At 44.5% G+C, this 25,972-nt stretch overlaps 2 protein-coding genes across 2 annotated transcripts in view; one reads left to right on the top strand and one right to left on the bottom strand.

Annotated features, from left to right (window-relative positions):
• Positions 1 to 1,985: 1,985 nt before the first annotated feature.
• On the top strand, positions 1,986 to 7,502 carry RPS4X (ribosomal protein S4 X-linked). The gene is made up of 7 exons (XM_004000627.5): positions 1,986 to 2,065; positions 3,068 to 3,145; positions 3,650 to 3,830; positions 4,215 to 4,312; positions 5,692 to 5,863; positions 6,618 to 6,775; positions 7,339 to 7,502. Exons 1-7 carry the CDS (start codon positions 2,063 to 2,065, stop codon positions 7,438 to 7,440), a joined length of 792 nt encoding a protein of 263 aa, XP_004000676.1. The 5' UTR covers positions 1,986 to 2,062; the 3' UTR covers positions 7,441 to 7,502.
• Positions 7,503 to 18,718: 11,216 nt separating this feature from the next.
• PIN4 (peptidylprolyl cis/trans isomerase, NIMA-interacting 4) overlaps positions 18,719 to 25,972 on the bottom strand; it is a 70,455-nt gene continuing 63,201 nt past the window's right edge. The window contains exon 4 of the mRNA XM_045050668.1: positions 18,719 to 18,808. Within this exon, the coding sequence (XP_044906603.1) occupies positions 18,719 to 18,808 (90 nt within the window). The remainder of the gene's footprint in view (positions 18,809 to 25,972) is intronic.

The raw sequence follows: 25,972 nt of genomic DNA, 5'->3' as shown, positions 1-25,972 counted from the left end.
ACTTTCCCTCTCTCTAATCCCTACCTCTAATCAACTGCCCCTTCTTTCCAATAATCCTTCATAGCATACTTTACTATGGGCCTAGTTTTAGACAAAGAAGAGTCCCTGCCTTCCTAGTTCACACTGTCTGGTTGAAAAGAGGCAACATTTTTTTTTTCCCCTCTCGCACCTCTGCAGACTGCTGAGGGGTAGAGTGGAGGGTAGAGCAGAGACATGTAAAATGGGACCTCCTGAGCAATGATCTTGACACCATGGCAGGAGGAGTCCAGGCACAGGCTGGAGACTCTCAGGGATAGTATAGTAAGACTTGGCAAGGGGTGCCTGGGTGGCTCAGTCAGTTAAGCGTCTGACTCTTGATTACAGCTTAGGACATGATCTCACAGTTCATGAGTTCGAGCCCCAAATTGGACTCTGCACTGACTGTGCAGAGCCAGTTTGGGATTCTCTCTCTCCCTCTCTGCCCCTCCACTGCTCAAGCATTCTCTCTCTCTCTTTCTCTCTCTCTCTCTCAAAATAAATAAACTAAAAAAAAAAAAAAAAAGACTCAGTACAATGGGTGGTATGTTGACTCAATTTATTCATTCAACAAGTATTCACCAAGTGCTAGACACAGCGCCAAACTCTCCCTCAAGTGGCAAAGGGCTTGCCCAGATGGATTAGGGCCATCTTTGTTATGGAGATTATGGAGATGCTCAGTCTAATGGAGGACAGACAAGGACACCAGTCATTACAACCCAATGTGTTAAGTGCTGCCTTTGAGTTTGAACAAAGGGCTCTGGGGTGGAAGAATGTGGGATTGATCCTGCCTGAGGGGGCTCGCAGGCTCATGCAGCCAGAGAGACTTGAGCTGTGTATATCCCCAAGGTTGAGGAGTGGGATTAGATGCCTAGAAAGGGAATTGGGCTGTTCCATGGCAGCTCCAAGCTGAGGAATCATCAGGTCCACAGGCAAGAGGCTTGAAAGAGGGAGCTTTCTGAGAGGAGTATGTTGTTTGGAGTGGCTTAAGCTTTGAGGTTTAGGATGGGGGAAGGGAGCAATGGGTGTTCAGGCGCAGTAGGTGGCAGGTAACAGGCAGAGGGACTTGAGAGACCAGGCAGGAGGGCCAAGGGCAGTTTCAAAGTAGGAAAGTAGTACGATAAAATCTAAGTTTTAGTTAGATAACCAGATGGTCTCCGATGTCTCCTCTCTTCCCTTGAGACTTTGTAAGTGCCAAACGTGTGGTATAGGAAGTTAGGAGCAAGGCGCCAAGGTTCAAGCAAGGATCCTACCCTCCTGTCCCCTTCACTCCACCCCTTTGACCATCTGTGAGAAGCAAGAGGAAACAAAAATGTTGGTTCTTCCCAACTTACAGTATGGGCAGTTTGGCTGGCTCAAAGGTACTCGGGAAAGGGGACAGATAAAATATGCTTAAGAATTAATATTAGGGACGCCTGGGTGGCTCAGTCGGTTGAGAGTTGAACTTCTGCTCAGGTCATGATCTCACGGTTACTAAGTTAACTTAGTATGGGATGGGGCTGCTACAAAGTTAACTTGGTAACAACAGCCCTGGTTGTTACAAAGTTAACTTAGTAACAGCCTTGCATGGGGCTCCCTGCTGTCAGCTCAGAGCCGGCTTTGGATCCTCTGTTCCCCCCCCCCTCCCTCGTCCCTCTCCCTCTCTCTCTCTCAAAAATAAACATTGTTAAAAAGAATATTAAATCTCTATCAAAATATATTCTACTGATTATACAATTGTGTGTATGTGGGACTTCAAGTAGCCGTCCTCGAAGTCAAGGGAACACGTCGAGCGCATCTTGTGTTTCCAGCAGCTAACATGGAATCAGGCGACAGAAGAGGCGCTCAGCAAACACTGGTTGGGACCGCGGCAGGAAAAGAGAAAACTGCCCCAGCTTCGAGCTTCGGCCCTATGACCTCCCACCAGCAGGTGGCAAGATAGACTCCCCGGGCGCCCGGAAAGGACGGAACTGGGCGGAGCGTTTTGAGGCTCCGGCGCGCGCAGCCTCCGACCCTCTTTTCTCGCGTACCGGAAAGAGGCGGTCCTCTTTTCGTGCCTAGCGCAGCCATGGTAAGGTGGCTTCCTCGCGAGCTCTTGGGCCCATCAGCTTCCATCCTCCCGGGGCCTGGGCTACGTGGGGCTCCAGGGTTCCCGCAGAGGGTGGCTGGATGGAGGGGAAGGGGCTGCAGCCAGCGGGTTGGCCCAGGCGAGCTCGAGGGCGAGGGCGAACGTCGGCCCCAGAGGAAGTGGGGCGGGGGGGAAGTCGGTGCCACTGGCGGGAAGGCCTCGGTCTCTGGCACGGCCAACGCCCGATCACGGATCCTACGGCCTCGGGAGGAACGGCTTTCTCAGGCCGGAGCCGCGGGTGGACAAGACGGGCAGAGATGATGGGCCCGGGACAGGGCGGGTGGGCGCCAGGAGGAGAAGCGTTTTCTTCGTCCTTGTTTTTTTTGGCATGGCTTGACTTGGCGTAGTGTGGCCGGGTAAGCATCTGTACACAGCGTTGAGAAGCTTCCTCATTCTAAAGTGAAAGCGGCTCTCTGCTTTTGGCCTTAGAGTACGAGGGAGCAGCTGTTGGCACGTGGTTCTGCAGAGGGCAGGTTAATCTCGCATCAGACACACCAGGCGGTTATGATGGAAAAACTTTTCTATTTGATTAGCAAGTAGAAGCACAGATTGGGTTCTTGTCCATTTCTGTTGCTGGCTGGCTCTGTGCCACAAGGTCCAACCCCTGACCATTTCGCCAGAAAGGTTTCTTAGAAGAAACAGCCTCAAGCAGCAGACACTTCTAAGCAGTAACATGAAAATACATAGAACAGTTCTCAAAGATAGTAATTAGTGTTCTCTATACAGTGAGAGGGGTGGGTGCAGTTTATGGAGCCTATAGTATTTGCTAGATAACTATGCGTTTACTTCTCTGCCTTCTGGCACAGCCCTATGCTTAACACTGTCCACATTTTTCTGAAGGGGGAAACTTAGACTCCATTCTTCCAAGAAGTTATAGCTGTTCTTGAAAAAACCTGTAACCATTTTAACAGCATTGAAATCTAAAACCCTGAAATTCTCCTTCAGGCTCGTGGTCCCAAGAAACATCTGAAGCGGGTAGCAGCTCCAAAGCATTGGATGCTGGATAAGCTGACCGGTGTGTTTGTAAGTATCTTAAGGGAGACTTTCTTTTGTCCAGTGTTAGGGAGATATAGTTGACATGTCCAGAGGACCTATTTTATACTCTTTTATGTACCAGGCATTCCTGATTACTATATCCAGGAATTATTTGGGGACAGGACTACGGGAAGAGTATTCTTGTCTCCCCGTTTTTGAAGACCTTGTGCTACCTTAATTGCACCCTGCCTGACTCCTTAATAACTCTGCCGCCTCTGTTCCACGTAATGACATAGTACACTCACATCGACTCCTAATTCAAATGTTCTTAATGGGCCTGGTCCTGTAAAGAGGAAACATGCAATAAAGGTTTAAGTTCTGGAATAGTTTTACAAGTTTGGGACACCTCTCGTTTGCCCACACTGGGCGGGGGGGGGGGGGGGGGCGGTGATGGATAGTCTGGTGTCTAGTTGATGGTCTCGGGACATAGGCAGTGAGTTTGAGTGAATCCCAACAATAGTTGAAGATCATTTTTTTTTTATCATTTTACAGGCCCCTCGTCCATCTACTGGTCCCCATAAGTTGAGAGAGTGTCTCCCTCTCATCATTTTCCTAAGGAACAGACTTAAGTATGCCCTAACAGGAGATGAAGTAAAGAAGATCTGTATGCAGCGTTTTATTAAGATTGATGGCAAGGTCCGAACTGATATAACCTACCCTGCTGGTTTTATGGGTAAGTGATTAAGTGGTGGGCACTTGGTGGTGGCTCCTTTTGCTTGATCTTCCTCTCCAAAGTGGCAGTTGTATTTAATATTGGTGGGCTTTTATCAGTCACAGAAATAAAGCATGCCCTTCCCCTTCAGTTTTTACTAACATAGTGTGGGGCTGCAAAGAATCAGGAATCCTTTCTCAAAACCAAATTTTAGTTAACCTTAAATTTTATATGTCCTAAAGACAAGGTTTTAAAAGATTAGCTAGTCATCATCATTAACCTTAGGAGTTCTTGTTAGTATTTGAAATGGGAAGCATATGGTGAGTTTTTTCTTAGAGTGTTGTGGTTGTTACTCAGCATGGGGTAGTAGGGCTGTATAGTAACCTTAAACTGTTCCAATATCAGATGTCATCAGCATTGACAAGACTGGGGAGAATTTCCGCCTGATCTATGACACCAAGGGTCGCTTTGCTGTTCATCGGATCACACCTGAGGAGGCCAAGGTGAGTGTTCTAAGCAGGCTGGGTCTTCAGCACGAAGTTAGAGTCTGAATTAAGTATATGGTCTGGTCCATTGCAGTGAGGTAGGTGGATTAAGATTGCTTGCGGTCATATACCTGAAAACAGCCAGTTAACAGGTTGGAGGGATTCTATTGTATGTGCAATTTTATGTCGTGTTAGTAAAAGTCTTACTAATAGCTGTATCACAGTTCATTGCTGGGTACCTACTGATCCCCGTTTGAAGTTAACATTTTTAACAGATTGTCTTTTTTGTGGCAGAAATAAATTCCAGTTTAACTTTGGCTTTAGAGGCAAGGAAAGGGATTTCTAGGAACATTTATTGTGCTTGAAGTATGGGTCCTTTAAGTATAAGGGACCAGAAAACCAATACTAGTCCAACCTGATTGGCCCTGTGTCATGTCTCCATTTGGTGGGTCTAGCTTTACCCTGCAGAGAGGAAAGGTGTTAATGGAGGAGACTGATAATCCTTGGGGCATTTGTTTGAGATCCAAAAAAAGATTACAGACATTGATTATTTAATCCAGTTTGTTGTAGTGGTTTTATGCAAAGTTTTAAGGCTCCTTAAATTATTGGCTATAAATGAAGGTTAATTCAATTGGGTGATTCAGCCCCTAATTTGCTTAGCTGCCTTGTTATCAGCAGGCTGGAGGGCATGTCCAGTGGCATCAAGGTGATTTGATTTACTTTGAGGAGGCCCTGGAGTGAAAATTCAACGTTGAAACCCTTCATGTGAAATATTTGTTGATTAGGTGAACTGGTAATACAATTGCAGTTTGTGAGACAAAACAATTGTGTTTTGGAAGGAGGCATTAAGAGGCACTTGTTAGGGAGCTGATGAGGGTAAGTTGCAAGAATTCAGGGGGCCTGTGAGGCTTAAGCAGCCTGGGGAAAGGAGGGTGATCAGTCCACTCAGTAGGGAGTCACCCTTGTTGTGGGGCCTTCAGTGCCTTGGACTGTAACCTGGAGTGGTACAAGGAAAACATAACAGGAAAACTGCCCTAGAGAGGGACAGTAAGGAAAATTTATGGTGGGTACGAAGTCAAGATCACCATTCTGCAGTTTGGCAAATGGCCATTCCTATGTAAGTCTGTTGCCTTCAGCTGTCAATTGCCATTTGAAGTTACTGTTTCATGTGGCGCATGTGAACTAGGAAGTTAGAAGTTACTGTTTCATATGTTACTGTTTAATACATTCGCAGACAAGGTTACTGTTTCATACTGTTTCATACCTTCTGGGCAAAATAGAGGTTACTGTTTCACGTTCTGGGTTTGGTTAGCAACTATGAGTTTACTGTTTCATAGGTTCTAGAGTTTGGCGCATGTGAACTAAACTAAATGTGGCTAACTCCTGTGTGTTTCCAGTATAAGTTGTGCAAAGTGAGAAAGATCTTTGTGGGAACAAAAGGAATCCCTCATCTGGTGACCCATGATGCTCGCACCATTCGCTATCCTGATCCCCTCATCAAGGTGAATGACACCATTCAGATTGATTTGGAGACTGGAAAGATTACTGATTTCATCAAGTTTGATACTGGTAAGCAGCTTCTGTTATCTGGGCATTCTCTTTAAGCCCAGGTATAAGCACTGTTCTTTGCTTTTCTCTCCCTATAATGGAAGCTTAATAAAGCATTATGACTTGCACCGGGCCTGGGTACAGGGTTTTGTTTTGAACCCTCTTAGGTGATTCTGATAAGCAACCAAGGAGAAAGGTCTTTTGATGTAGTAAGGGATTGGGAAGGGGGCAGCTCAAAAGTTTTAAGAAATGTGCGGGGGATGTGTAAAAAACCTTAACTGGAGAACTTCTCCAACACCCAGGTATATAGTATGTTTACTTCCAGAGGCCCAAATGCTCAGAATATTCTGGATGGCTGAGAAGGAGTCTGTTGTAAGGCACATTCTCAGATCTGTAAAGGTCTCAAAAAAGCTCCCCTATCTATGGAAATGGCTTGAGGTCTAGGCAGGAAGATGACTGAATAGCAGCCAGCCTAATTATGATACAGCCCTTAGTAATGCTGTCATCATCCTCAAAGTCTGTCTGTAACTCGCAGAGCATTGGGCTTTGGAGGAACAGTAGCAAGACATGGTGAGGACCTGGCAAGGTGGTTTTGGTGGGGCAAATCTTGGGAGAGCCCTGATAGTCCCTGCTTGGGTAACCTATCCATAGAATAGAAGTAAATTCAAATGGGAAAAAGGACTGATTTTGTTTAGGCCTATCTCTTGTCATCCATCACATTAGGTTATGAGTTTGCATGGTGCCTGGCTCTAAGCAAATTGTTTCTTCCACCTAGGTAATCTGTGTATGGTGACCGGAGGTGCTAATCTGGGAAGAATTGGTGTGATCACCAACAGAGAGAGACACCCTGGTTCTTTTGATGTGGTTCATGTGAAAGATGCCAATGGCAACAGCTTTGCCACCCGGCTTTCCAACATTTTTGTTATTGGCAAGGTAAGTTTGGGTCTCCCTTCCCTAGTCCAGGAAAACTAGTAAATGCTGGTACTGCTGGGACTGTAGCATCTGGCTCCTGGCTGGCTCTACTGATCCTGGTGTAAATCCTCTTCTGGGATGGGGATTGCACCAAGCAGGGCTGGGGCAAGCCTATGCTTTTTCAGTGTCACAAAATCATCAGGGGACCTGATCACCTTGGTTGAAAACTGGCCAGTAAGGGAATGAATATGCCTTATACTTACGTTCTTCAGTTTGTGCCTGTGGAGTTTTTTGGGGGGAAACAAGCAGTCGGCCTTGGTCACTACTTCAGTACTTCTAAGTCCTTAATTACGAAGGATATTATAGTTTACATCTACATGTATGAGCAGTGAGTTTAATAAAGTGACCTCTGCAGCCCAAGCACTGGGTGTTTCTGATAAACCAGCATCTAAAAAGTGTCTGACTGTTGTTAAATGCTCTCAGGTTTCTGTTTTCTTTAAATGAGATGACAAAGGTAGTGGATGCCAAGCTGCTGATGGAGTTAGTGTGCGGTGGTTTCTGATTCTCCTTGTTTTCCCCTCCAGGGCAATAAACCATGGATTTCTCTTCCCCGTGGAAAGGGCATCCGCCTCACCATTGCTGAAGAGAGAGACAAGAGACTGGCAGCTAAACAGAGCAGTGGGTAAAATGGTCCCTAGGTGATGTGATTGGAAGTCTTTACACATAATTAAAGATTGATACAACATGATAAATTGTCTCTTTGGTGTATGTTGTGGTTTGGTTGTGGAGTTTCGTTTTAATTTACAGCTTCCCTATTTTACTTATAAAAAGCAGATTGACTCAGTCAGCCTTAGGCACTCTGTGATGTAGATCTTCATGTGTCTTTCCTTAGGCTGGGCTAGGGTGGTGGGAGGGAGAACATACCAGACTTGACAAAGAAGGAACAGTAGCTAGCCCAGGAGTGGAGAGAGCCAGGGGGGACGACCCCCACACACCGTGTTGGCCAGGATCTCATCTGTCCTATTGACTCTCCCCTTAAAAAGGGGGGGTGGGCTAAATGGGTAAGGGGCTTAAAGAATCTGCTCCTGAAATCATTGTTGCACCATATGCTAACTTGGATGTAAATTATAAAAAATAAGTTACAGAAGAAAACATGAGGCAGATGAGTAGCGGTTAAGCGGCTGACTTCAGCTCGGGTCATGATCTCATGCTCTTTGAGTTCGAGCCCCACATCTGTGGGCTCTGTGCTGACAGCCTGGAGCCTGCTTTGGATTCTGGGTCTCCCTCTCTGCTCCTCCCCTGCTCACACTCTGTCTCTCTCAAAAATAAAGATTTTTTAAAAAAATTAAAATCTCTACCTCCTATTGCTGGGCTTCTCAATTGTAATACTACTAAACCAGGTAACTTGTAGGTGGCTGTCCTGTGTATTGTGGGATGTTGAACAGCATCCCTGGTGTCTGACCACAGCATGTTGGAGCCTGCCTCCTCCTTCTACCCAGTTGCGATTACAAAATGACTCCAGATATAGACAGTCCCTCTTACGGAGCAAAATTGCCTTGTGTTAAGAACCACCAACTACCCTACAGACAACTGCTGAATCTATCACTTTTAACCTCATGTCACATCATTCAAGCTTACCAAATCCCACTGTGACAGGTTTGGGGGAAAAAACAATTTGGACATTATCTGAAACCTCATGAGCCTGTGTAAGATCACTGCATGTTTTACTGGGCATGTGTAATGGCCCTCCCTGGTGCCCAGGTCTGTGGTCTGACAGAGAAGGAGGAGGCTCACTGAAGATCTGTGGCTTGCAGTGCCTCCACCCCTGGCTGGGTCCTGGGCTTGGAGTCAGGAGCTGCAGAAAACTGATCTTGTTGAACTAAGCAAGGTCTGAATCAGCTAAAGGAGGGATGCCCCAGGAATCTACCACGCCAATTTGGCCCCACAGAGCTTGTCTACCATTCACGTTGCAGACACCAAAGCCACTGACTGGGGCTTGAGAGCAGTCCAACATGGGGCCTCAAGATACCTGCTTAAGCAGGAGAAGGAATTTCTGCAAGAATGGAGTCCAAGCAAATCAAGTCGTCCAGATTGGCAGTTCTGATGAGCCAGGCCGAGCCAGGCCAGAAGTAATCTTTTTTTTTTAATGTCTATTTGAGAGAGGGAGAGAGAGAGACCAAGCGAGCATGCACAAGTAGGGGAGGTGTGGAGAGAGGGGGGCAGAGGATCCAAAGCAGGCTCCATGCTGACAGCACAGAGCCCTATGTGGAGCTCGAACCCCACGAACCATGAGATCATGACCTGAGCCCAAGCCGATGCTTAACCGACAGCCACTCAGGTGCCCCAGGCCAGAAGTAATCTTAAGGTGCCCCTTGAGAAACAGGCCGGTGAGACAGTGAAAGGCCAGAGAGCAAACAAATAAATTGGGCCAGTGTAATAGTTCTGTCTTCCTTTCGAAAAAAGTGTTTTAAGGCCAGGATTTTCTTGCTGCCACCCTGCTTGCTGCACCCGTGGTTGTTCTTTGTAGGTTTGCTGTAAGCCTCAGCTCAGCAGATGATGGAAATTATTTGGATTTTAGCTAAGGAACCAAGGCAAATGTAGGGAATGAGAGGCCTCCCAGTTGGTTCTTTCCACACGTGCAGTGGTTTCCCAGATGCTAATTGGGCAGCCATCTTGCACACTGGGGAATTAGTGTATTTGGCTGCAGTCTCCTCACACCACCAGAATTTTTTTTAACACTGTTTTTTAATGCTCCTCCACATAAGTTTATTTAAGTTTTTAATTCCAGTTAGTTAACATACAGAGTTTATTAATTTCAGGTGTACAATATAATGATTCAGCAATGTCATACAGCACATGGTGCTCATGTCATACAGCACATAAGTGCAGTCCTTAACTCCCATCACCTATTGAACCCAGCCCCCCACCCACCTCCCCTCTGGTAACCCTCAGTTTGTTCTCTATAGTTAAGAGTCTGTTTCTTGGTTTGTCTCTCTTAGTTTTTCCCTTTGCTCATTTGTTTTGTTTCTTAAATTCCACATATAAGTGAAATCATGGTACTTATCTTTCTCTTATTTTGCTTAGTATTATACTCTCTGGCTCCATCCGTGTCATTGCAAATGGCAAGATTTCGGTCTTTTTATGACCAGTTGATATTCCCTTTTATATATATGCCACATCTTTACCCATTCATCAGTTGGTAGACACTTGGGCTGCTTCCATATCTTGGCCATTGTAAATAATCCTGCTGTAAACATTGGAATGCACGTATCCCTTTGAATTAGTGTTTTTGTATCCTTTGGGTAAATACTTAGTAGTGCAATTGCTGGATCATAGGGCAGTCCTATTTTATTTTATTTTAATTTTTCTTGTATGTTTATTTATTTTTGAAGGAGAGACAGAAACAGAACGTGAGCAGGGGAGGAGCAGAAAGGGAGACACAGAATCCAAAGTGGGCTCCAGGTTCCGAGCTGTCAGCACAGAGCCCGACATGGGGCTCAAACCCACAAACTGAGATCATGACCTGAGCCGAAGTCGGACGCTTAACCAACTGAGCCACCCCATTGGCAGTTCTATTTTTAACTTCTTGAGGAACCTCCACACTGTTTTCCACAGTGGCTGCACCAGTTTGCATTCCCACCAACAGTGCACGAGTGTTCCTTTTTCTCCATATCCTCGCCAACACCTGCTGTTTCTCGTGTTGTTGATTTTAGACTTTCTGACAGGTGTGAGGTGATAGCTCATTGCAGTTTTTGATTTACATTTCCCTGACAGTAAGCAAGGATGAGAATCTTTTCAGGTGTCTGTTGGCCATCTGGAAAGATATGTCACTTGTAAATATCTTCCATTCCATAGGTTGCCTTTTAGTTTTGCTGGTTGTTTCCTTCACTGTGCAGAAGTGAATATTTTAAATGTGTTTTCTTTTTTTATTTGTTAAACTATCACAGGAATTTTTTTTATTAGCAACTAGCCCTAGTGTGGGGAATATTTCCATCCTAACAACCAAGTCATATGAGTGTACTTAGCCAAAGCAGCCTGTAGCCTCAGAATGAGCTATAGTTTTCCAAATAAAATGGCTTGTGTCTTCTTAGGGTTTTTGAAGCTTTCCAGTTTGATTCATAAAGTCTTATAGCTGGAGGGAACCTTAGAGATCATCTCAGCCAGGGAGGCAGACAAATGGTATAGAGATGAAACTGACTGAAGCAGGCTGAACTTTATTAGGTTTGGTTTACTTCCCTGTGCCTTCAGTGGGATGGGCCTCATGCTCCAGTCAGAGAGCAGCACAGCACAGTTTTGAGAACAAGAAGAGTACAAACAGCTAGGATTTATGTAGGAATTTATAGTTTACAAGAGCCTTCTTGATTTTTTAAATTTATTTACTTATTTTGAGAGAGAGAGAGAGCGGGCAAGGGACAGAGAGAGAGAGAATCCCAAGCAGGCTCCTTGATATCACTGCAGAGCCCGACACGGGGCTCAATCTCACAAACCATGAGATCGTGACTTGAGCCAAAATCAAGAGTCAGATGTTTAACCGACTGAGCTATCCAGGCATCCCTAGCCATCTTGATTTGTTAATATCCAAATCCTGTGTTCTTGCTGCTAAACCAGATGTTACAGAAAGAATGATATCCTCCATACTGCCCCCTGACCCACACCAATCAGTTCTATACACAGTCTTCCCTATCTCAGATCATGGCAAACTGTCTTACCAATTACACAAGCCAGACACTTTGGACATGTCCTTAATTCATCTCCTTTTCTCACACTCCACATGTAATTTTATGAGAAAACCCAGTTGCTTCTACCTTCAAAATATATCCAGATTGCATATATGGTGATATTTAGAAAGTATTGTTAATTTCTTGTGAGATAATTGTGAAGTTTTTCAGAGGTACACACTGAAGTGTTTGCAGAAGAAATGACAAGCAACCTGGAATTTGCTTTAAAATAATCTAGTGAACGAGGAAGATCAACAAAACAAGATTGACTATATGCTAATAATGTTGAAGCTGGGTGATGGTTACATGGAGTTCATTACACTAGTTGCTCTACTTATGTGTATGTTTGACATTTTTCATAATGTATAAAGGAACAAATAAATAGTATGGTATCTGCCCTCTCCCCCCCACCTCAAATAATATTAGACCATTTCTTTCTTTCTGTTTTTTTTTATTTTTTTTTTTGAGAGAGAAAGAGGGTGCAAGTGAGTGAGTGGTAGAGAGAGGGACAGAATCCAACGAGGGGCAGAGAGAGAGAGACAGCAATAGAGAGAAGTGGGACTCATCTGAAGCAGGGCTCATGCTCATGAACCTTAAGATCATGACCTGAGCTGAAGTCATATGCTTAACCAACTGAGCCACCCAGGCACCCCAATGCTGGACCATTTCTTATCACCTGCATTGCTACCACCCTGGTCTGAGGCACCAACAACTCTTCTGTACATTACAGATTATAGCATTAGCCCCTGACTGGTCTCTCACTTCCATCTATCCCCCCTACAGTCTCAACCCAGCAGCCAGAGGGATTCTGTTTAAAGTGTGTAAGTCAGGAGGCACCTGGCTGTCTTACTGGAGCACTAGACTCTGGGTCTCGGGGTTGTGAGTTTGAGTCCCACATTGGGTGTGGAAATTACTTAAAAATAAAATCTTTAGGGGCACCTGGATAGCTCAGTCAGTTAAGCGTCTGACTCTTGGTTTTGGCTCTGGTCATGATCTCATGGTTCGTGAGTTTGAGCCCCGCATCAGGCTCTGCACTGGCAGCATGGAGCCTGGAGCCTGCTTGGGATTCTCTGTCTCTCTTTCTCTCTGTCCCTCCCCAGCTCCTGCTCACTCTCTCTCTCAAAATAAATAAACATTAAAAAATAAAATCTTCAAATAGTAATAATAATTGGGGTGCCTGGGTGGCTCAGTTGGTTAAGCGTCCAACTTCAGCTCAGGTTGTGATCTCATGGTTCATGAGTTCGAGCCCCATGTTGGGCTCTGTGCTGACAGCTCCAAGCCTGGGGCCTGCTTTGGATTCTGTGTCTCCCTTTTTCTCTGTTTCTTTCTCTCTCTCTCTCAAAAATAAATAAAGATTAAAAATAAATAAAATAAATAAATAAATAAATAAATAAATAAATAAATTTAAATAGTAATAATAATTAAAAAAAATAATAAAGTGTGTGAGTCAAGTCAGGTCACTCCTCTGAATGGCTCCCATCTCACTCAGACTAAAAGCCACAGTTACGAGGCCCTATGAAGCACCCACAATCTGGCCTCTCACCTCACCTCCTACTACTCTCCTGCTGGCTCAATCTGTTCTACCCACACTGGCCCCTTGCTGTTTCTAGAACATGAAAGTTAATTCTCCTCTCTTAGCGTCTCTCATTGACTTCATTTTTTTTTTTTTTTTTGGTTACTTATTTTTGAGAGAGACAGTGAGCACAAGCCGGGTAGGGGCAGAGAGAGGGAGACACAGAATCTGAAGCAGGCTCCAGACTCTGAGCTGTCAGCACAGAGCCTGATGCAGGGCTCAAACTCATGAATGGTGACATCATGACCTGAGATGAAGTCGGACGCTTAACTGACTGAGCCACCTAGGTGTCCCTCACTGACTCTATTTTTATGTATGTGGTTTATATTATGAACATTTTCGAATATACGGAAAAGCCAAAAGAGTAATACAATGATCGTCCATATAGATACCAGCTAGATTGAATAATTAACATTTTGTCATATTTGCTTTATTTCTATATGTAGGCATACACACAGACACACACATTACTCTGAACCCTTTGAAGGTAAGTTGCAGACATCATGACCTCAGGTTCCTAGTGCCAAGAGATGGCAGGGGCTGGCTCTCAGGGGGCTCCACCAAAGCAGTTAATTTCCATGTTGCCTTGGGTATAAACTAGATACTAAAGAGAGATGCTGTCTTTTCAGATAGAACTTTCCCACGCCAAATCAAGAGAATCCACTTATCTGCCTAGATTGTTGGGCTCAGAAAAGTCCCCAAACCCAAACATCTAAAGTTCAAAGAGAATGAAAATTAAAAGGTTTGATGTGCTCAGGCTGGAGTTTTTGGGTCGATTTTTTCTCTACCATTTTGGCTTTTGAAAATGTCATACTCTTTAAACAATAAATAATAACAAAGAATGTTCCCAAGAGGCAACAGACATCATTTAGTAATAACAGTAATAATAACAACAGAAAGAAGAAATTTTCCAAGAGCTAACAGCTTTTCAGTTTATCCCTGGGGCTTTCCTAGGGATATACTCATGTATTTTTCTTAGCTTTTCTAGCAATGGTGAACACGTGTAATCAGTGGTGTGTTGGTAACTGTTTAATAACCAACTCTCTAAAAAAATGTGTACCTACAGGCACCTGGATGTCTCAGTTAAGTGTCTGACTCTTGATCTCGACTAGGGTCTTGATCTCAGGGTTGTGGGTTCAAGCCCTGTGTTGGGTTCCACGCTGGGTGTGGAGCCTACTTTAAAAAAAAGTGTACCTATACATGTACATAGGTTTATTATGTTTTACTGATATAAAGGATGTACAACACAATTTACAAATAATGAAATAGGAAATAATCTTTATTGTGATTTCCATATATTGCTATAGCCAGTTGGATCTCACAGGATGCTGTCATTGACTTTTGCCAAATTCTCATATCCATAGCAATCTGTGGTTATGGGGGTGCCTGGCTGGCTCAGTCATGACAAAGAGTGTGTGACTATTGCTCTCAGGGTTGTGAGTTCAAGCCCCATTTTGGGTGTAGAGATTACTTAAATAAATAAAACTTTTAAAAAATCTATGGTTCTGGTTGCAGTCAACAAAGAAATGTAGTTCTGACCAAAGTGTTGTTGATATTTGTGTTTGCATTAACAAATAAGACAAAAGTGCAATAACAAATAAGACAAAAGTGAAACAACAAAGTCATACATAAGAACCTCACTCATGTGTCAATGACAGGAGCAGCTTCTTTGCTGTATCAGATAATAGTTTTCAAATACAGAAAGAATATCTCCTTAATTTTTTGTACTAGTCACAATGTATTGGGTATAAGACACAACATACTTCTAAGTTTAATCTGCATGTTAACAATTTCTCTGTTCTGTTCTTAACTCTAGACAATGAACAAGACAGTTAATCAAGTCTTGATTGTAGTGTTTACCAATTTCTGTAGCTGATTTCAGGCAACTACCATTATGTCACCACACAGGGACCTGGGAAGAGATGCATAGTAACACACCATTATATAACATTTCCACCACATCTCTACAATAGGCATAAATGACCTTAAGGACATATAGATAAGAGTAAAATGTGGGGTGCCTGAGTGGCTCAGCCGGTTAAGCACCCTACTCCTGATTTTGGCTCAGGTCATGATCTCACAATTCGTGAGATGGAGCCCCTTGTCGGGCTCTGCGCTGCCAGTGGGGAGCCTGCTTGGGATTTTCTCTCTCTGCCCCTCCCCTGAGCTCTCTAAATAAATAAATAAATAAATAAACATTGAAAAAATAGTAAGGTGTAAAATAATTAGGAAGTAATGAGTGTTTAGTAGTTATTCATTATGTTTGCATTTTTTTAGTTTATTTATTTTATTTTTTTTAATTTATTATTTTTTTTTGACGTTTATTTATTTTTGAGACAGGGAGAGACAGAGCATGAACGGGGGAGGGGTAGACAGAGAGGGAGACACAGAATGGGAAGCAGGCTCCAGGCTCTGAGCCATCAGCCCAGAGCCCGATGCGGGGCTCGAACCCACAGACCGCGAGATCGTGACCTGAGCTGAAGTCTGACGCTCAACCGACTGAGCCACCCAGGCGCCCCTATTTCTTTATTTTAAGAGAGAGAGACAAAGAGAGAGAATGCAAGCATGCAAGGGGCAGAGAAAGGGAGAAACAGAATCCCAAGCAGGCTCTGCACTCTCAGCACAGAGCCCGATGTGGAGCTCGAACCCACAAACCATGAAATCATGACCTGAGCCAAGATCAAGAGTCAGACGCTTAACTGGCTAAGACACCTAGGTACTCCCATTACTTTTGCATTTAATATAATTTACTTCATTGTAAATTTGTATATTAACATTTAAATATAATTTTAATATTTATATATTTTTGCATTTCTAATAATAATGGCTGTTTTTAACAAGTGGCTCAGAAAATTCCTAAAAATTTAACAATTGGCTCTTGTGAGCTGGTATGAGCCAGCTCCAGCACACTATGTGGGCTATGCTGTGAGACTCAGCTGGCTGCCCTGGTCCTGTGGAGTGTACCTCCTCACCGTCTTTACATGTGCCCTCCTTCTCCATCCTCTTGGCCACTTGTGCCATGGGTGACTTCCTCTGTTCCCACCCAAATTTCTCTACCATACACCCAGTTTGAATTGTGTCCCTTTGTCTTCAAAACTTCTTGTTCAGGGACACCTAGGTGAATCAGTGGGTTAAGTGTCTGACTGTGGCTCAGGTCATGGTCTCACAGTTCATGGGTTTAAGCCGTGCATTGGGCTCCATGCTGTCAACACAGAGCCTGCTCTGGATCCTCTGTCCCACTCTCTCTCTGCCTTTTCCTCACTCTCTCTCTTTCTCAAAAATAAACATTAAAAAAAAAAAAAAAAAAAAACCTCTTAGGGCACCTGGGTGGCTCAGTCAGTTAAGCATCAGACTTTGGCTCAGGTCATGATCTCACAGTTCTTTGGTTCAAGCCCTGGGGTCCGGCTCTGTGCTGACAGCTCAGAGCCTGGAGCCTGCTTCGAATTCTGTGTCTCCCTCTCTCCCTGCCCCTCCCCCACTCGTGCTCTATCTCTCTCTGTCTTTCAAAAATAAATAAACATTAAAAAAATAACTCTTGGGGGCGCCTGGGTGGCGCAGTCGGTTAAGCGTCCGACTTCAGCCAGGTCACGATCTCGCGTCCGTGAGTTCGAGCCCCATGTCAGGCTCTGGGCTGATGGCTCAGAGCCTGGAGCCTGTTTCCGATTCTGTGTCTCCCTCTCTCTCTGCCCCTCCCCCGTTCATGCTCTGTCTCTCTCTGTCCCAAAAATAAAAAAAAAAAAAAAAACGTTGAAAAAAAAAAATAACTCTTGGTCAAACACACTGCTTGTAGAATCAGGTCCAAATTCCTTGGGCTTTTTGCAAGCCCTCCTCACTGTGGTCTTAAGCTATTTTCTTTTTTTAAAATTTTTTTTTTTCAACGTTTATTTATTTTTGGGACAGAGAGAGACAGAGCATGAATGGGGGAGGGGCAGAGAGAGAGGGAGACACAGAATCGGAAACAGGCTCCAGGCTCTGAGCCATCAGCCCAGAGCCCGACGCGGGGCTCGAACTCAGGGACCGCGAGATCGTGACCTGGCTGAAGTCGGACGCTTAACCGACTGCGCCACCCAGGCGCCCCTTAAGCTATTTTCTCAATAGAAGGACAACACAGTAGTTCCCAATTCCCGGGTCTCTAGTCACCACAACTTTTTTCTTGGACATCAGACCCTCATAGTCACCTGCCACCCGGACATCTCTTAGGTGGTCCCCAAACATCTCAAAATCAGCATGTCCCAAATAGACTCCCACCCTCACAGTGTTTCTATTTCTGTAGTCCCTGCTTTTCTCTCTTAGACCTTCAAATTTACATTGTTCCCATCTCTCTTCCTATTATTTTGATGCTTTTTTCTTCCAGGAACATTTTTCCCCATACTCAGCCATTCTTCAGGTCTCAGCTGAGATATTGCTTCCTCTGGGAAACTTCTGGGAAGGTTAGGAGCCCACAGCACACCGTTTCCCTGCTCTTCCCATTCTAGAATCTACCATGGTGTATTAAAATGGTCTATTTAGGGGTGCCTGGCTGGCTCAGCCACTGGAGCATGCAACTCTTGATCTTGGGGTTGTGAGTTCAAGCCCCACATTGGGTGCATAGTTTACTTTTTTTTTAATTTATTATTTTTTTTAATTTACATCCAAATTAGTTAGTATATAGTGCAACAATAATTTCAGGAGTAGATTGCTTAATGCCCTTTACCTATTTAGCCCATCCCCCCCCAACACCCCCTAGTAACCCTCTGTTCTCCATATTTATGAGTCTCTTATGTTTTATCCCCCTACTTGTTTCTATATTATTTTTGCTTCCTTTCCCTTATATTCATCTGTTTTGTCTCTTAAAGTCTTCATATGAGTGAAGTCACATATGTCTTTCTCTGACTAATTTCACTTAGCATAATACCCTCCAGTTCCATCTATGTAGTTGCAAATGGCAAGATTTCATTCTTTTTGATTGCTGAGTAATACTCCAGTGTGTGTATATATATATATATATATATATATATATATATATATATACATATACATACACACACACACACACACACACACACACCACATATTCTTTATCCATTCATCCGTTGATGGGCATTTGGGCTCTTTCCATACATTGGCTATTGTTGATAGTGCTGCTATAAACATTGAGGTGGCATGTGTCCCTTCGAAACAGCATACCTGTATCCCTTGGATAAATGCCTAGTAGTGCAACTGGTTGGCCATAGGGTAGTTCTATGTTTAGTTTTTTGAGGAACCTCCATACTGTTTTCCAGAGTGGCTGCACCAGCTTGCATTCCCAGGGTGTATAGTTTACTTTTAAAAAATTGTCTATTTAATTGTCTCTCTCCCTTGGGAGTCTGTGAGGTCCATAAGGTTAATCTTGTTCACCACCATAATCCCCACCATCTAGCCCATTCACCGGCATGCTGTGGGTGCTGGATGAATGAATGGATGAATGAATGAATAAGAGGTATATCCTGCAGGACCCCTACAAACCTTTCCCTGTCTTGTTTCCTCACTGTTTCCCCAAGTACACCTTGTCCTTTTTCATTTCCTAAAAAAAAGGAAGCGAAAGTTTTTGCTTATGCTTAAGGGGACAAGGTCAGAAAATGTCACCTTCTGAAATTGGAACTAATAGAATCAACATTGAATAGATGAGAGCAGCCATCTGCAAAATAATCCACTTTAAGGGTTGGTTTGTAAATGTGGTACCAATGAGACAAGAGGGGTTCTCAGGTCTCTATGGTGACCAGCATGTTGCCACAGGCTGGAGATCTGCCAAATATAAAGAAAGCAATAATGTCAATCAGTCGTAACCTGATTGTTAAAGATAATGCTGTATAAGCAGGAGGGCCCTTGTCTACATGTGGTCTTGAAAAGACTTGAGCTAAAGAGCAACACATTTTCTGTGCTCAATCATCATTAAGTGCTACCTGTAGCCCTTTAGAGTTTAGAAAGCACCTCCATGTGTTACCTCAGTGAATCTCCATGAAGACCCCATCAAGTGGACCTTATTCGTCATTTTATAGATGATAAAAATGAAATGCAGGGAGGTGAATCTACTTGCCCTAAATCCACCCCCCCACCACCACCACACACACTAACACATCTTCACTAGACCCACAGAGCATGAGATGGTTATAAACCTAAGGAGAGAAATACCTCTCAGGCAGAGATAGAAAGTTCTTGTAGTGACCAGGTATTCAACCCACTACCTTTGGTTCATTCTGATTTTGTGCTCAGGTTGCAGCTTTTAACTATGAAGAGGTTTGGCTCAGGGCCTTGGACACCCTGAAGGGAGTGTGAGGAGGTGCTGGGAGAGAATTTCTGTCAGGCTGGTTTCTTGTTCATTCAACAAACATTTATTGGACAACGACTATGTGTCCAGAAGTGTTAATAACATGGGATATAGTGGTGAATAAGACACAGAGCTCCTCACCAAACTGATGGCCTAATTACAGGAGTCTGACAAGTGAATACAATAGTCCCACCTTATTTGTGGGAGATATGTTCCAAGACCCCCCCCACCAGTGGATGTCTGAAACCGCAGATAGTACTGAACCTTAAACATACTGTTTCTTCCTATATGTACCTACGATAAAGTTAAATTCATAAATAGACACAGCAAGAGATTAATGACAATAATTAGTAAATAGAGCAATCATAACAATATTCTGTAATAAATGTTATGCCAGTGTGTTCTCTGTCTCCCATAATATCTTATTGTACTGCACTCACTCTTGTGATTATGTGAGATGATAAAATGCTTACGTGATGGGATGAAGAGAGGTGAATGATGCAAGCATTGTTACAGGTTACTTCTGACCTGTTGCTATGTCAGAAGGAGGGCCATCTGCTTTGGACCATGGTTGACCTTGGGTAACTGAAACCACAAAAAGCAAAACTGCACATATACTTAAAAATACAGTATGATAGAAAAAGGAGCATGGGGTGCTCTGGGGGCCCATCAAAGAGCCATTTACAGTGGTCTCAGGGAGGGTCTGGAAAGGCTTCCTAGAAGAATCAGTGCCTGAGCTGATACTGGAAGGGATTTAGCAAAATAAAAAGAGGTTGGAGGACTCAAGATGGGGAGAGAAAAATTTAACAGGGAGACAGGGTGAGAACACTGGGGGGGTGGGAGTGTGTGACAACAAAAGGCTAGGGAAGAGCTATAGGGGGAGGTTGTGAGAAGTGCGGCTGGAGAGATAATCAAAAAGTCAAATTAATACAAGAATGACCTCATAATAATAATGTATAGTACAATTTCCCCAGATCTATGATGTTATTAATCATGATTATTAATCATTCATTGATGAAATCAATGAAAATTTATATGGCTGGTACCAATGACTTTGTAATTCTAAGATCTGACTTGGAGTGATTAGAGCACCTCAGTGTGAGGCACAGTACTCAGGACGCTACATGCACCCTCACAGCAATCCTGCTGTGTGGGATCTGTTATTATCCTACCGTGCTAGTGAGAGAATTGTAGGTCAGAGAGGTTAAGAGTGCACCCAAAGTCACATTGGCTGTCAGGTGGCTGGTTTGGCATCAGTACTGAGGTTTAATATAGAGTCCAGAGCCCATCCTGGAAAATGGCTTGCTCAATAGCAATCAGACGTGGGGCGCCTGGGTGGCTCAGTCAGTTAAGCATCAGACTCTTGATTTCAGCTCAGGTCCTGATCTCACCGTTCATGAGATCAAGCCCCCATGTTGGGCTCTGTGCTGACAGTGTGGAGCCTACTTGGGATTTCTCTCTCTCTCTCTCTCTCTCTCTCTCTCTCTCTCTCTCTTTCCCTCTCTCTTTGCCCCTCCCATGCTCTCTCTCTCTCTCAAAATGAAAAAAATAAACTTAAAAAATTAGCAATCAGATGTGTATAGGAATCTCACCTTAACCCTAAGAAAAATAAAATTATCAAAGGGCACCAAGAAGACACCCAGATTTTGTTTTAAAAAATTCACCCTAGTGGGGCACTTGGGTGGCTCAGTCGGTTAAGGGTCTGACTTCAGCTTAGGTCATGATCTCATGGTTCATGGGTTTGAGTCCCACATTGAGCTTTCTGCTGCCAGTGCAGAGCCTGCTTTGGATCCTCTGTCTCCCTCTCTCTCTGCCCCTCCCCTACTCACGCTCGCGTGTGCTCTCTCTCTCAAAAATAAACGTTAAAAAAAATCCTCATGCTGGCTGTGGGTTGAAGGATGGACTGGAAGGGGGAGAATAGAGGCATAAAGGGCAAGGGAAGCCTTTTGCCTTTTACTTCATCTCTCAGATGGTTGTGGCTTGGACTAGGGAGGTAGCAGTGGGGATGAAGAAAAGGGAGTAGATTCACGAGATATATAGGAGGTAACATTGACAGGCCTTTGTGCCTGATGGGATATGGTAAGTGAAGGCAAAGAAAACTTCAGGATGACTCCCAGGGTTCTGGCTTAAACAAATGGATAAATGGCAGAGCCATTCCTCAAGAAGAGGAACATGGAAGGAGGAGGAGAAGGTTCTGAAGAAGAAGACACCCACTGAATTCACACTGCAGGTGGAGTGCAAGGTCCATGAGAGACACAAAGCTGGAGAGATGGTTCTAGAGTTCAGAGAAGAGATCTGGACCAGTCATCAGAATAAAGAAGGTGATTCCAGTCATGGAGGGATGAGGTCTCCTGGGTGTGCAGAATGAGAAACGCAAGGGGCAGATGCACACTACTGGTTGAGGGAGGATGAGTGAAAAGGCTCTGTGAGGCACTGCAAAGGGTCTGCTTGTTTTTTTTTTAATGTTTATTTTATGTATTTATTTTATTTTATTTTTTATTTTTAAAAAATTTTTTAATGTTTATTTCTTTTTGGAGAGACAGAGCATGAGCTGGGAAGAGGACAGAGAGAGAGGGGGAGTCATAGACTCTGAAGCAGGCTCCAGGCTCCAAGCTATCAGCACAGAGCCTGACTTGGGGCTCGAGCCCGTGAACCATGAGATCATGACCTGAGCCGAAGTCCTCTGCCTAACCGACTGAACCTCCCAGGCACCCCTGTATTTATTTATTTTTAATGTTTTATTTATTTTTGACAGAGAGAGTGCACACAGGGGAGGGGCAGAGAGAGAGGGAGACACAGAATCTGAAGCAGGCTTCAGCAGATGATGTCTGAAGCAGGCTCTGAGGTGTCAGCACAGAGCCCACACAGGGTTTGAACCCGTGAACTACGACATCATGACCTGAGCCAAAATCAGACATTTAACCAACTGAGCCACCCAGGAGCCCATATTTCATTTATTTTTGAGAGAGACAGAGAGAGTGTGAGTGGGGCAGAGAGAGAGAGGGAGACAGAGGATCCGAAGCGGGCTCTGTGTTGACAGCAGTGAGCCCAATATGGAGCTTGAACTCATGAACCACGAGGTCATGACCTGAGCCAAAGTCAGAGGCTCAACTGACTGAGCCACTCAGGTGCCCAGGTCTGCTTGCTCTTATGGGAGAAGAAATCTGGCAGGCCTGAGACTGAGTTGAGACTTCAATTCTATGAGTAGAAAGGACCTTTGGACTTAAAGATGCCTCCCCAAAGAGGTGCACTGGGCAGCACGATTGTCAGTTTGAACACTCATGTAATTTTCAGTAAGGATGTGGGCTTGGGGCTGCCTCTCTACCCATGGAGAGGGCTGCTGAGAGCCAATCCCACTGCCTCAACCTATGCACATTCCCCTTGGGATACAAGGATCTCACAGGGTTTGATCCAACAGTTTGAAGAGACAGTATAACATAATGACTAAGCATATGGCCTTGGCAACAAGACTGCCCACTTCCAAAGCCTCCACCGACATTTGGCAGCTGTTTGACATTGGGAAAGTCATTCATTCCCCTGATACTTACCTTTTCCATCTGTAAAAGGGGGGTAATAATTATAGCAACCTCACAGAGCTTGTTTTGAGGATAAAATGAACTAGAACATTCCCTGGCAGGTAGTAAACTCTATTGAATGCTAGCTGATCCTGGCCAACAAGAATGTTTCTGACCTATTACAGTTTCCAAATCCATATTCTCCAAGGCCCATTTGCTCAATAAAAATGCTTAGAGCATTCAAAAAGCAGGAACAACAACAAAAGTGTTTGGGAGAAGAATATGATAGTTGATATTTCAAAGGATTCCATCAAAGTAGTCATCACAGGAAAAATCAGAACTTGGTTGGACTTTCTTCCCCTTTTTACAGTTTGGTATAATTTTTACTCTGAATCATTTAATGATAGTGGTAGAATTGAATATGGAGCCGGAGGTGGGGGTCAGTCCATGTCTTTTCAGTACTTGAAGACTCTGAGTCATAGTCTCAAACAATTCCATTTGAGCCTTTCATCACGCCTGCAAAGGAGATGTCATTTATATCCTCCTTGGTAGAGGTATAAAATAAGGCTCAGAGATATCAAGAACAGACGTGGGACTGGATCGGAACCCAGGCAGATGATGTCAGAGCCTCCATGAAGTGGGGGATTGATTGGTTCATGGTTCTGGAGTGGGGGGGTTGTTGGCATGTGTCTATTTACCCCATGTAAGAGGAATTTGTGCTTTTGTGCAAGAAGTAAAGCAGTGAGGGGGCCCCACTGGCAGGCCCCAGGCTGGGGCGATTCGGGCCAGAAGGCAAAGATGGCTCTTGAGGACTTTTGGAAAGGCCCCTCCTTGGGGGCCATATGTTTGTAATCACTGTGTGTATGGCCAGAATTGGGGGACGGGCTGTCTTGGCCGGTGGCCAAGCCAGATGTTTATTGTGTGACTCCACATAGCACAGAGCTCAGTAACCCCTCACCGTGCTGGGAATTTGTATGCCATAGTTATGACCAACCTCATCCCATAACTGAGAAGGTTTCAAAGGTCCTCTGGGTCAAAGGCAGAACCAGGGAGGTGGGAGGTTAGCCTCCCACCCCCTCACCCCTTCCCGTTGGGGCCCCTTTCTTTGCACATGATTTTATTTCCTCTACCCTCTCTCCATGTCCAAGTGCTCCCTGTCCTCCTGCAGCCTTCCCCACCCTAGGACATCCACTAAGGCCTGCCTGGCCATTGGCTTCATTTCCCCCTGCTGTTGTGAAGGATGAGCCCTTTTGTCCCCCTACCCATTTTTTTTAAAGTAACTCTACCCTTACGTGGGACTCAAACTCACGGGCCTGAGATCAAGAGTCTACTCTTGATCAAGAGCATGCTCGACTGACTGAGCCAGCCAGATGCCCCAACCCTTTTCCACCTAACAAAACCCCAGTCATCTTTACAATCCCTCATCTTGGCTCTGCTCTGAAGCTTCTCCAACTTCCTCAGAAATGGAAGGACAAGGAGGCAAGTGCTCAGGGAGCACCTACTCTGTGCCAGCTGTGGAACCAGGGGTTTTACATACCTCACCTCATTAAATCTTCACAACAGCCCTGTAAATTTCTACAGGTGAGGGAACCTGGGTCCAGAGATGGCAAACAACTTGTCTAGGGTCACACAGCTGATCAGGGCAGGAGTGTGGCTCAGTTTAACTCAAGTCCTTATGAACTTGAACTCTGTCCAGTTCACACCACAATGCTTGTCCCAAGACATGCTCCTTCTTGATCACCTTCAGCACCTCTTTTTTCATCCCATCACATGTCCAATCCATCAGCAAATCCCACTGGCTCTACCTTCAAAGTATATCCGGAAGCCATCACTTCTCACCATCTCCACAGGTGCCACCCTGCTCTAAGTCCCCAGGTACTTATTGCAATAGTACCCTATCTGCTCCTTTGCCCCTAGCAGGGCACTTGCTTCACCCTTGCCCCTCACCACACTTCCCACACATGGTCTATTCATTACACAGAAGCCAGAGGGATCCTATTGAAACACATGTCAGGGGTGCCTGGGTGGCTCAGTTGGTTAAGCATTTGACTCTGGATTTCGGCTCAGGTTATGATTTCACAGTTTGTGAGTTCAAGCCCCATGTCCGGCTCCACCCAGACCCTGAACAGCCTGCTTGAGATTCTCTCCTTCTTTCTCTGCCCCCCTTCTGCTCTCTCTCTCTCTGTCTCTCTCTCTCTCTGTCTCTCTCTCTCTCTCTCAAAATAAATAAGCTTAAAAAAATAAAAACGTGTGTCAAATCATGCCATGTCTCCACCTCAAAATCCTGCAATGGCTCTCATTTAATTTGTCGTATCCATCCTTACTTTGGCCTACATGGCCTGTGTGCTCTGTCTGTGCCTCTTCTAGCCCTCTCTCCCTTCCTCACTCTGCTCCAGCTATACTGGACTCACTGCTGTTCCTTCAACACACCAAACATGCTCTTGCCTCAGTGCCTTTGTACCTCCTGTTTCTTTTGCCTGGAACATTCTTGGAAATCCATATGGCTTGCTGCCTCACTTCTTTCAAGTCTTCATGCAAATGATATCTTCTCAGAGAGACTTTCGCCATCACCCTGTTTAAATTTGCAACCCCTACCCCACCAACAAACACTTCATATTCCTATGCTCCTGTTTTATTTTTCTCCCTTGCTTGCACTTGTCAGCAACTATAGCCAGGCCTCTCACTTAGCTGTGATGGTCCATTTCATGTGTCAACCTGACCGGGCCACTGGGTGCCCAGGTATTTGGTTAAACATTATCTCCTGGTGTGTCTTCGAGGATGTTTCTGGATGAGATTAACATTTGAATCTGTAGACGGAGAAAAGCAGATTGCCCTCCGCAGTGTGGGTGGGCTTCACCCAATGCACTGAAAGCCTGAATACAATAAAAGATTGAGTAAGAAAGAATTCTTTCTACCTGACTGTCTTGGAGCTGGACATTAGTCTCCTCCTGCCTTCCTTCAGACTCAAACTGGAACTATACATACCATTGTCTCCCTCTGCCTCACCCACTGCATATTGTAGACTTCTCAGCCTCCAAAATTTTTTTTTTACAATTTTTTTCTTGTGATGACTAATTTTTTTAATGTTTATTTATTTTTGAGGGAGAGAGAGAGCACATGCGCAAG

This window comes from Felis catus, chromosome X (genome assembly GCF_018350175.1).
Source record: "Felis catus isolate Fca126 chromosome X, F.catus_Fca126_mat1.0, whole genome shotgun sequence".
Taxonomy (NCBI): domain Eukaryota; kingdom Metazoa; phylum Chordata; class Mammalia; order Carnivora; family Felidae; genus Felis; species Felis catus.
Note: the sequence above shows the minus strand (reverse complement) of the source record. Positions and strands in the feature narration are given on the sequence as shown.

Excerpts from the sequence above, each read along its gene's own strand:
- RPS4X (XM_004000627.5), top strand. Across the intron at positions 4,313-5,691 it reads TCACACCTGAGGAGGCCAAG|TATAAGTTGTGCAAAGTGAG; the intron begins GTGAGTGTTCTA and ends GTGTGTTTCCAG. Across the intron at positions 5,864-6,617 it reads TTTCATCAAGTTTGATACTG|GTAATCTGTGTATGGTGACC; the intron begins GTAAGCAGCTTC and ends TCTTCCACCTAG.